This window comes from Crassostrea angulata, chromosome 8 (assembly GCF_025612915.1).
Source record: "Crassostrea angulata isolate pt1a10 chromosome 8, ASM2561291v2, whole genome shotgun sequence".
Lineage (NCBI taxonomy): Eukaryota > Metazoa > Mollusca > Bivalvia > Ostreida > Ostreidae > Magallana > Magallana angulata.
In genome coordinates this window covers 11,462,019-11,474,278 of record NC_069118.1, presented here as the reverse complement: position 1 = coordinate 11,474,278, position 12,260 = coordinate 11,462,019, and the positions used below count along the sequence as shown (strand labels likewise).

At 41.1% G+C, this 12,260-nt stretch overlaps 1 protein-coding gene and 1 pseudogene across 1 annotated transcript; both read right to left on the bottom strand.

Annotated features, from left to right (window-relative positions):
• Positions 1-231: 231 nt before the first annotated feature.
• On the bottom strand, positions 232-5,875 carry LOC128159298 (uncharacterized; annotated as a pseudogene).
• A 1,680-nt stretch (positions 5,876-7,555) lies between these two features.
• Positions 7,556-11,699, bottom strand: LOC128159297 (uncharacterized). Its single transcript, XM_052822356.1, has 3 exons — positions 10,529-11,699; positions 9,345-10,301; positions 7,556-9,189 (listed from the first exon to the last, which is right to left on the bottom strand). Exons 1-3 carry the CDS (start codon positions 11,697-11,699, stop codon positions 7,556-7,558), a joined length of 3,762 nt encoding a protein of 1,253 aa, XP_052678316.1.
• Positions 11,700-12,260: the final 561 nt, after the last annotated feature.

Below are 12,260 nucleotides of genomic sequence, written 5' to 3'. Positions count from 1 at the left end.
TTCTTTGTGAGGCTGCTACTGAAGCATGTTTGATAATGGAAGATCCCAAAATCCACACATTAACTGGATCTGCAACCACTTGGATTAAATTGGTTTAGGAATGCAAATATTTTGTTAAAATAATGACAGATACAAATAGGGAATTAAAATAAAGATCTTAAGGGAGGGAACATGATAATTAATCGCCAACTGCCGGTGGTTAGTTGAGTGAAGGGGAATGCTGAATATGCATTACCTAATGTAAGACCTATAGGCTTGTGAATGCCATCGCCCAGAGGCTTGTATGGCTTGTTCTGATAGGCCCTGCTGTGCCAGCATGGTAGCTGCCCCTATCCTGAATGAATGGGATTTGTAATACTTGCTGTTGATTCCCAAAACTTGTAGGGCTTTTGCCAGTACTGATGAGAACTGATAGCGGGTTAGTGGTTGGCCGGAGTAGTGGCAAAACAGGGGGCCTGTAACATTTGGCCGGACTTGTAAATATTTGTTCATAATTTTGACCGGACAAAATTGGATGTCATTGGCATTGATGCGCAAGGGGGTTCCTTTGCCTAGTTGATCCGTCTTGGAGTATTTAATAAGGAGATAGATAATAGAGTGTTGAATTGAAATATGCTGAACCTGGATGATTCTATCGGGTGAGTTACCCTTAGATAATGCTAATTCCCCCACCCTTAATAATGCATAATATGCTAAGGTAAACGCAGCAGAAAACAGTGAAGTTTCATATGTATCCTGGCATACCATTGGCAACTTATGAAGGATTTGATTCAAAATCTCTAGTGTTATGGGCATGCGCACATCCCTGTTATTATTTTGCCTTTTCATGCCTTCTAACACTTTACCAACAAGGAAATGTTTTGTAGGGTCACCATTTCCTAATACTTTACATTTAAATGCAATTGCAGATGTATAGGCCCTAGCAGTGGTTTGTTTGCAGCCTTGTATGGACAAGTGAGCTATGAACATTCAAATGTGATTTGAAGGTGGTGGCCAAAGGATGGACAATTGTTGATTTAATCTAAACTGGTCAAAAGCTTGCAGACCCACAGCGTAAGCTTTGGTAGTGTTACTGGCTAGTGATGACATGAGAAGGCGGTTCATTTCATCTTCAAGAGCACGTTGTGGAAGGATGTTGGTATGGGCTGGGGTAGCTGGTTTGCTGCTGGAGCAAGTTCCCTGAATCTGCCCCACTGTTGACGAGATATTGCATCTGCTATACCATTTTGATTGCCAGGAATATGCTGGGCTTTGAACTGAATGTTGTTTTTTATAGTGACAAGCATGAGTGGCCTAATGAGAAACATGACTCTATCAGTTGAGGATGATTGTTTGTTAATGATGTGTACAAGAGCTAGGTTACAGATAGCTCTGGGACCGCATCCTAATGACGCTGTCCCAGAGCTATCTGTAAAAAGGTTAAGTGTTCCTTGAGAACTCCATTCGGAATCCGGGAAATATACAACCCCATTGAAATTGGTCAGGAGGTCGAGCCACATTTGCATGTCTAATTTCATTGCAGAGGTAATGTTAACATGGTGATAGGGTTGAACCTTACCAATCATAGCATTATAAAAACGTCTGTTGAATGCTCGACTACCTGGTATAGCCCTGGCAAAGAAATTAAGTTTACCTACAATGCTTTGCGGTGAATTGATGGTAATTGTTCTTTTCTGAATATGATGTGTGAGAATTGACAACATTTCTTGAATCTCTGGTGGTGGTATACGAATTTGCATTTGAATTGTATCTATGACCAGACCCAAGAACACAATTGATGTTGTAGGCCCCTGTGCTTTGTCCTTATTAAGTGGAATCCCCATATCTGTACATAGGCTATGAAAGGTGTCAACTAACATACGACAATGGTTAGTATCGGACCGATCGGCAAAAATAAAATCATCTAGGTAATGGTCGGTGGTTTCTAAACCAGATTGCCTTCTGACCAACCATTCGATGAATGTTTCAAAAATTTTGCACGAAATTGCGCAGCCAAAGGGCAACATTTTATCGAAATAGTAAGCACCCCTAAAAAAAGTCCTAGCAGTTCAAAGTCTCCAGGGTATACGGGTATTAGCCTAAAAGCACTTTTTATATCCTCTTTTGCCAACAAGGCCCCCCTTCCCATTTTGCTAATGGTATTTACGACTGTGTCGAAGGAAGTGTAGGTTACTGTTGTATCTTTAGGGTCTATGTATGTATTTATGCTGGACGACGGTGGGTAAGATAAATGTGTTATCATTCTCTTTTGGGAACTAAACCGATTGGTGAGACATGAATGTTGGGCATTGGTGGTTGTAGGAAGGGACCAGCCATGCGTCCCTCATCCACCTCCTTAGAGATTTTTGTTTGCAAAATATCTGGGTATTGATTGGCTGATACTAAGTTGTGAGAAAAAAAAGGAAGTGTAGGTCCTGCATACAACAATTTAAATCACAGGATGAATGACCATCTTTAAGTCCTCCTTAAAGATAGCTTAAAGGTGTTTAAAGGTAGCTTAAAGACGATCTTTAAGCCACCTTTAAGCTACCTTTAAGCTATATGTATTGCTTAAAGGTGGCTTAAAGAAAGCGTAAAGATGGCTTAAAGGCAGCTTAAAGACTATCTTTAAGCCACCTTTAAGCCACCTTTAAGGACAACTTATAGGTCCTTAATGTCCAAACTTCTTTAAGCCACCTTTAAGCCACCTTTAAGCCACCTTTAAGCCATTAAAAAAAATTAATTCAATATTGTGCTTAATTTCCAACAAAATGTATTAACTTTATGAAAGAAAAGGTATTAAAACGGTTTTATTTCTAGAAAGAAAAATGAAAAAAAAAAAACACAAAACAAACGGCCACGGCGAGAATTGAACCCAGGACCCTTAGTTTACTAGCATCACCACACATCCTCTGCGCCACGGCAACTTACATATGTAAGAGCGTTTTTATATCCTATATATCAGTGGATATTGAATCACTGTATTGAATGTGTTTACTTGAAAAGATTTTGACAAACCATTCAGTTTGTAACAATCAATTATATCTAATTTATAAATTACATGCATGCATGTATTTAGAATGAAATACGGAACTTGGTCTTCAGTGAACAAAAATATATTATACCTAAATGGAAACCGTTAGGTTCACTATAGTAGGCTTTCTTACATGTAGTTAATAAATTTAAACCGAGTAGATATACGGTCATCTTATTTATAGCTATAAAAATGTAAGAAAGAAAATGAAATCATTTCTTTTATTATATGCATTGATACTATTAGGGTATTTGATCAATTTCCCGCAATTTCCCGGTTTTCATGATCGCGGCGCCGTTCCAATATGTTTAAATATTTACATGTAATTGTATGTACATGATTTATAAACTATCAATTCTATAACAAACAAAATTACCAATTACCGGTGACGTATTTACTGCATGTGGCAATTGCAAATGACTTGTACATACAATTGTATGATGTGCCAGGCCGGGTATATTTGACATATTTACCCTTATACATATATTTAAATAATCCACCCCTATTTATGATCACCGGTACATTAATTAATGAGCCTCAAGATTTTACTCTTACACACATGTATCGTTAATTTGTAGACGTAACATCTTTGAAACCCAGAGCTAGGAAATAATACTTTGAAAATGAATTACAAATGTAAATTAACTTTTATTCACTAGACTTATCGTATACTCGTACATACTAAGATTCAACGCCTTTAGAAACCCTGACGTGCACCTGGGCACACGACACACCTGTTGTGTATATCTTGTATATTCTGTGTTAGTTCCAGGGGTTTTCTTAAGTTGGACAAACAATAGACTTTAATTAGATATACACAAACATGCACCTGGGCACACGACACAACTGTTGTGTATATCTTGTATATTCTGTGTTAGTTCCAGGGGTTTTCTTAAGTTGGACAAACAATAGACTCTAATTAGATATACACAAACGAACAAAACTATGTCTAGACAAACAAAGCAGTAATATCCTGCCCGATATAACAAAGGCAGTTGAGAGTCTTTTCATCTTTAACATGTATCTAGCAGATCTAGAGTTAGAAATAATGAAAATTGAAAAAAAAAATACAAACCTTCAACCGATTAACAAATTAAATCATGCATTTTTGGTTCATTATCTTTTTTTTGTTTAATAACCGGATGAACTGAGAGAGAGAGAGAGAGAGAGAGAGAGAGAGAGAGAGAGAGAGAGATTTTTTTTCACCGATTAATTTATAATAGAAAACAAACATACTTTAATTAGTTTTATGCACATATTAAGATACAGAGACTGCGCTCATCCCTACAATAATTTTGAAACCCCCCAAAAATTATAAAGAATTTTATAACGGCAATCTGTGTCCATCGGAGCGGTGTTGATGATAGCGATCTGCGTTTAATGGAGCGACGATTAAAACCGCCTGGAACACCCCCCCCCCCCCCTTCCTTGGAAATTATATTATCACTCGGATGACCCCCTCCCATCTCTATAAAAGAGCTTTTGCATTTAATATATGTTTTTATTGTTCAGCTTGATCAATATTGACTTAAAGGCCACTTAAAGACAGTGTAAAGGCAGTGTAAAGAGAGCGTAAATGCCACTTAAAGATGCTTAAAGGTGGCTTAAAGGTGGCTTAAAGAAGTTTGGACATTAAGGACCTATAAGCACTTGCTTAAAGGTGACTTAAAGGCGGCTTAAAGGTTGTATAGCCTTTAAGCTCCTTTAAGTCACCTTTAAGCCACCTTTAAGGACTTGCTTAAAGATGGTTTTTCGCCCTGTGAATCCTTCCTTAAAACCAGTATCTAAAGTTTGTGCGGCATGCCTATCTGGGTAATGTTGTAAATACAGTGAAATGGACTTAATAAGGATTGGGGTGCTTCCCAGAGACCAAAGTGTATTATTGTTTGGGGGGTCGAGGGAATTTGGCTGGGGGTTGTTGTTGTATTGGTAGGGGGGTGACCTTGGTTTGGTGTGTTGAAGCGAAATGGCCTGTTAACTTTGGTTGCTTGTGTAGGCGTACCCAAAGAGCAGGTGTTAGCTATAGAGGAGTGTGCATTATTGCACCTAAGGCATCTGTGTACATACTGGCAGTTTGGTCTGGTGCATGCACCTTTGAAGTTGTAGTCAAAGCATTTGTCACTGTTTACCCTTTTGTTTGAGGTGTGAGTCTGGTTGTATGTGTGGGTCTGGGGTGCAGTGGGTGTCATGTAAATCATCCATAACTCAGGATCAACTACACCCCAATCTGTGTTTTGGTTAATGGAAGCCCTAAGGCGGTACTGTTCGTCATATGTGAGCCAGCCCTGTGATCTCTGGCTTCCTAGCCTAATGTCATGCATGTACTTTATAAATTGTTGTATTTTTTCAGGATGTGCTGCTGTGTAAATGCTCATGAAGATAATGAATGCATCTGTCCAACGATCAATGTTTTGAATTTTGTGGTGAGATTTAAGTTGGGAAATTAATTGGCCGGTTGCATCTATTGCAAGAGTGGAGGAAACATGATATTGGTTTGGGTCCCTAACGAGCAATGTCCCCAAGTTAATGTATTTACCAGATATGATCTTATCCCTAGTGCTAGGGTCAACATAGTATCCCAACGAAAATTGAGTAGACCCTACAGGTAAGGGCAGGATTGTGTGGTTGGAGTCAAGAGGAACAAGAGTTAATTTACCTGTGGGCACAGGTGGCTCAGTGAATGGTATTGTGCAAACGCTGGTTGTGGGCGCCTGTGGCGCTGACTGTTCAACTGGGCTTGAAAGTGCCTGTGGGGTTGCCGCCTGCACTACCGACTGGGGCTCATCCCTAGCCGCGGCGTGGAGTCGAGGTCGCCTGGACGTCCGCTCCGTGGGGGCTGGCCTTGACTTAGTCTTCGGCATAGTTTGCGTTGGGTATTACCATAAAAATATAGAAACAATTGTTAAATATTTAAAATGAAAAAAGTGTCTAACTAAGCAACTAAAAAAAAAAAAGAAATAAACTAATGACACGTAATCAAAAAGAAGCGTGGCCCGATAGCCCACGTTGTACCAATGAATATGGCGTGTGTACAGGTCACAGTAAAATAAGTTTGGTGAAAGACTACGATCCGATAAAATTAACTGCCATCTGCAAATCCCAACAACGAATAATAGTTTAAAGTTAGCGTATACAAAGAGATGTAAAACTTTTGAATGTTATTTTTAAGAAATTGTTAGGCAAATAATGATAATTCAACAGAGAAAATTTTAACCTACCAGTTTGTATGACGTGAAGATTGAAAAGAATGATATGACGTAATATAGAAAAGCACTTAGTAAAAAACAATTTTGGAACTCAGCATGCGCAACCCGGATAAATCCGGAATAAGCATGGAAAGTATACTGAGATAAATGCGCATATTCTGAGAATGCGCTTTAATATGCACTATTATTTTTCTATAAGGCATTATTATTTTCTACCGATTGCAGCCGCTTATGTTACCCGGTATTTTTTAAATCCAAACATTTTGACAATGGCTAACTCCATTGAGCAATACCGTGCTGCAATCGGCTCTTTCTATTTTTAATGCAGATGTGCAATGTTCAAGGTTTTATTGCATCCAAACCCCCGGAGAGGGTGAAAAACTACAAACAAACAATACAAAATGTAAACAGTATCTCAATATAAAACACACACAATAAAAATATGACAGGAGTGGGCTTCCATAGTTTTGAATTTTAACAAATCTCAAAGAGCTATTCGATCGAAATCATTTCCATGAATTCATAAACGGACATTAAAATAGTTTATCCCTATCATGTTTATAAATGTATTAAAAATGCAATTATCAATCAATTGTTGCATGCAAAATTAACGACCAAAACAAAGGCAGGTAAAAACGCGCCAAATGCTCGATGACTCTATATGACAGTTAAATATTATATATGAGTAGGAAACGAGTGTTATGAATGGGTTACACATCGTAATAAATGAAAAGGCACAAAACTTACTTCATAGGTGGCTTTAAAGACAGTAAAATATGCTGGGTTCTGGAACCCACGAGGTTGGCACTGATGCCTTAGATCACCCGGAATACAGTCAATAAATGAAAAGTAAAAACCAACAAAACCGGAAAGAATAATTCCGGGACACTACACTCCCCTCCTGATTTTACAAAAAATCACCTCAATGAAATAATTCAAAACAAACTGACAACTAACAAGGCATTTCATATAAGGTGATGAGAAAATAATCATACTTATTCATCAAACTCAAAAAACGAAAACACACAAGAGCAGTTTTATGTACAAATGTTAATTCAATCAGTGATCAACGGCACAAGTTCATGAACGGGACGAACGTAAGTGACCACTTTCTCTCCTCTACACAAACGGACCTCCACTTCTCGCACTCTTCCATCAGCTCCCGGAAAAGTCTGTTTGACCATGGCAGTCGGCCATGAGTTGCGTCCAGAATCGTACTCGCGTAACAGAACAATGTCACCTGTCTTTAGGTTAGGTTGGTCCGTCGCCCACTTTCTTCTGGTCTGAAGTCCCGTCAGGTACTCTTTCTGCCACTTTTTCCAGAATTCATCAGCCATCACCTGGACTCTCTGCCACTGTGACTTGTATATGTCTTTGATACCAAACTGAGGAATGTCATCTGGTGGTGTTCCAACTTTTGGGTCAAAAGACTGGATGGCGCTAATATGGATGGGTCATCAGGATCTGTGGATATTGCAGCAATTGGTCTGGAGTTCATGACAGCGCTGAGTTCGGCCATGAGGGTAACAAGCACTTCATGAGTAAGATCTTTGATGTACTTTTTGCTCAGCAAGATCCCATCTAAAATCCTTCGCGCGATTCCGATCATCCGCTCCCACACGCCTCCGAAATGGGAAGCATGTGGTGGGTTGAAAATCCAAACACAGCCGTTTTCCGCTGAGAAGTTCTTGATGGAGGTATCTTCGGTCACAACATTCTTCATGCCCAACTCTTTGACTCCACCGATAAAATTGGTGCCACGATCTGATCTGAAGATCTTGACTGGTCCTCGAATGGCGATCAAGCGCCTCATTGCATTGATAAAACTTGAGGTGCTGAGTTCCTCCGAGATTTCAATGTGGACCGCCCTGCTGGTTAAGCACGTGAAAAGTACAGCCCATCTTTTCTGCGTTACATGACTTCCTCTGGTTTTGCGTGCGGTTATGCTCCAAGGGCCGAATACATCTACTCCGACGTAGGTAAAAGGGGGTCCAGGACTTAAACGGTCTTCAGGAAGTTCGGCCATTTTAGGAGAGCAGAATGTACCACGCAGTCTCTTGCAGATGACACATTTCCCCAGAAGACTGTTGATTAACCTTTTCTCTCCTACAATCCAGAATCCCATGCTGTGAAGTTTCCCTCCAGTGAGGCGTCGACCTTGATGAAAGACCTGTTCATGACAATGTAGAGCTAATAAGTTTGCTAAATGACTTCCTTTCGGTATCAAAATAGGGCAAGTTTCAATCTGTCGAAGTGATTTGGTTCCACGCTTCAATTTTCCTCCAACTCGGAGAAGTCCTCGGGAGTCTAAAAACGGTGACAAGGCCAAGATAGCGTTTTCTTTCTTAATTTCTCTCCCCTCCATAAGGCTCTCAACTTCCTCCAAAAAGAATTCTCTTTGGGCTGCCTTGATAATGAATTCTTCTGCTCTTTTGTAAGCTTCAGCACTCTTTGGGACTGAACAATAGTGCCAACCCACGCAGCTACTAGACTTGTTAAAGGACTGAGCAAGGTGCTGCAGTCGCGCAATAGCTCTGACCAGTCCGATCCAAGAGGAGAAATTCTTAAATCGCTCACACCAGGGGTGGTATACTTCATCCTTACAAGCGGTATGCAAGGTCTTCACAATAGGTCTCACCTCCTTATCTTGTTCCACCTCAACCAATGGGAATCTGTCAGTGGGATTTCCTGATTCACTGGGAATATACCTTTCATCTTTTGTGTTCCTAAGGAAATGGGGTCCACATAACCATCTGCTTTCTTGAAGGTCCTGAGGTTTGATTGACCTGGTGGCAATGTCAGCGGGGTTCTGATCTGTAGGACAATATTTCCACTCATGACAAGATGTCGCCTGACGTATTTTCTCTACTCTATTTCCCACATATATGTAGAATCGTCTGCTTTCGTTGTTGATATACCCAGGTACTACCTTGCTATCTGAATACAGGGTCGTGGCAGCTATTTCAACATCTAGGTTGTTCAAAATCGTAAGTTTCAGTTGAGATGCTAACACAGCTGCACACAATTCCAGACGTGGAATTGTGTGCCCATGTATAGGTGCAACCTTTGCCTTTGCCTGGACAAATCCCACATGAACGGTGCCGTCTTCATATACGCCACTGCACCAATTGCCTTTTGTGATGCATCGGCAAATATGTGTAGTTCTCTGCGTGAGACTTCTGCACTATTGATGTACGCATAAGCCCTTGGTATTGCTATATCCTCTAACGCTGGCAATGACTCTCGCCACTCACACCATAGAGAGTACTGATCCTTAGGGAGAGGGTCATCCCAGTCCAATTTCTCAGCCATCAAGTCCCGTAGTATCATTTTTCCTTTGACTATAACAGGTGCAAGGAATCCAATTGGGTCATAAAGGCTATTAATAGTTGCAAGTACTCCCCTTTTTGTATACGGATGAAGAGTACGCGACACTTGGAATGTAAACATGTCTGTGGACACATTCCAGCTCACACCAAGGGTCCGTTGAAGGGGGGTTTCATCTAAATCTAGGTTCAGATTCTTGAGTTCTTTGGCTAGGTCATCCGTTGGAAATGCACTGCATACCTTTGGGTCATTGGAGGCAAGTTTATGCAGCCTGATGTTCCCTTCCTCCTTAAGAGGTTTCTGTGTTTTTGAGAGTAAGTTGACCGCTTCTTCGACTGTATCTACAGATAAAAGCCCATCGTCAACATAAAAGTTTCTGCACACAAATTGCCTGACATCTTCATCGGCGTTTCTTACAGTTCTGCGTAGTCCCAAGGTGGCTACCGCTGGGGATGCACTATTACCAAAGACATGTCTCTTCATCCTGTACTCTGTAAGTTCTTTCTCTGTATCGTTGTCTTTGTGCCAAAAGAATCGTAAGTAGTTTCTGTGACATGCTGGAACAGAAAAACGGTAAAACATCTGTTCTACGTCTGCTGTCACTGCTACCTGGAACTGGCGAAACCTTAACAGGATTCCAAGTAGACTATTAACCAAGTCTTGTCCGGTCAAGAGAATGCTGTTGAGACTGAGTCCTTGAATCTGTGCCGATGAATCAAACACGCATCTGACGCTTCCTTTCTTGGGGTGGTAAACTGCAAAAAGAGGCAGGTACCAGTGTTCCTCCTCTGGAGAAGAAAGTGGTGGCGCAATCTCAGCATGACCATTATCCAGGATTTTGCCCATGAATTCCACGACATGCCTTTTTTGTCTGGGTCCTTTTGAAGTCCTCTAGTAAGTAGATTTGCCCTGTGAAGTGCATGAATTCTATTGCTCGGAAGGAGCCGTCTGTTTTCTCTAAATGGAAGTGGTGCACACCGACATCCTTCAGAATCTCTTTCAAAACCTTGCTCCATGATGTCAACGAACTTCTTATCCTCTATGGAGAGGCCTGGTGAGTCGTCATGCTTTGTCTTAGCAAATACGTCTGTTTCCTTCAATTGGAATGAATTTTCGCAAATTTCCATGAGAGACGTACGTCCATTGGTCCTAGTATATGTCTTGCACACTGACAAGGATTCCTGAGAATGTGAGGCCCCATAGCATTCCTCACCAATCACTACCCACCCTAGGTGTAGTCTTTGAGCAAATGGAGAGTCGGAGTCTCCCAGTCTTTGGTCTAAAATGTGGTGGGCAGGCAACAAATCTCTGCCAACCAGCAATGTTATCTCTGCGTCCTGATCTAAGGGGGGTATTTCCTCCTCAATGTCCCTCATGTGTCTGTAAGACGTTGCGACCTCTGGTGTCGGAATCTCATCACGGTTGTTTGGGATATAGTTGCATTCCATCAATGATGGAAGACGAAGACTAGATTTTCCGTCCAAAGATGAGATAATGAATCCTGCCGATCTCCTTCCAGATTGGGTAGACAGCCCCGAACATGAGGTAAGCTCGTAATGGACGTCCGGACCTTCCACGCCAAAGAAGTTGAAGAAACAACTGTTTGCTAAAGATCGATTGCTCTGTTCGTCAATTATCGCATACGTTCGTAGCACCTTGTTTGGGTTGTTTGCGTGGTGAATGTTGACCAAGAGTGTCTTAGCACAGGATTTGCTAGTTTTATGCACGTTTCCGCAAATATGTGTACATACGGCCTTTACCTGGCTATCAGTTTCATTGTCGCTTGCGCGTTTCTCGACATGCAGGGCAGTGGCATGTCCTGGCTCTTTGCAGATGTTACACTTCATTCTTTTCTGACAGTCTTTGGCAAGATGTTTCTCTTCACAGCATTTAAAACAAATTCCCTTTGATCGAAGGAATTCTCTTCTCTCTTGAACAGTTTTCTTCTGGAAGGCACGACAAGAGTTCAGTGAATGGCCAGTCTCATGTAAGGGACACAGTTGTGTGTGTTCCGTCTTGTCCATGGGCCTTGAAGCATTTGTGTCAGTTTTCCTTGTAGCGACAGATGATGCACCTGTTGGCTTTCGTCGACTTCCATCAACTTTGGCGTTCTCAATCACATTGTCATAGTAAAAGGATGGATCATTTTTCATTCGTGCCGTGTCACGGAGAAATTTGCAGAAAACATGGAAGGGTGGAAAGGTCATGTAGTGACTTTCTTTAAAGCTCTTTACATGCCTGGTCCACTTCTCTTGGATTTGGTAAGGAAGTTTTGACACGATGGGGTTCACTCCACTTGATGAGTCAAAGTATGCGAAAAGCGAAGAGAGGTGTGGAATTTCCCTTGCTGCTTCTATTTCTGACACAATGTCCACGAGGTCGTATAATCGTTTGTTGTCTTTAATACTGAGTCTCGGGAAGGCTGAGTTTGTTTTTTAGTGCCGCCTCAATCATTTCAGGCCTACCGTATCTGTCCTCCAAGCGTTCCCATAGTCGGGCCAAAGCGATATCCGGATTCACACTGGCGGTCCTTATGCTTTGTGCATATCTCGCTGATTCTGGTCCCAACCACCTATTCAATAGTTCTATCTCTTCCAAAGATGTTAAGTTCAGTTCACTCACAATGTTTTTAAAACTTGTTTTCCATCCTGTGAAGTATTCTGGGCGGTCGTCAAATTTTGTGAGTCGACACCACAATAAATCTTTCTTTGCAA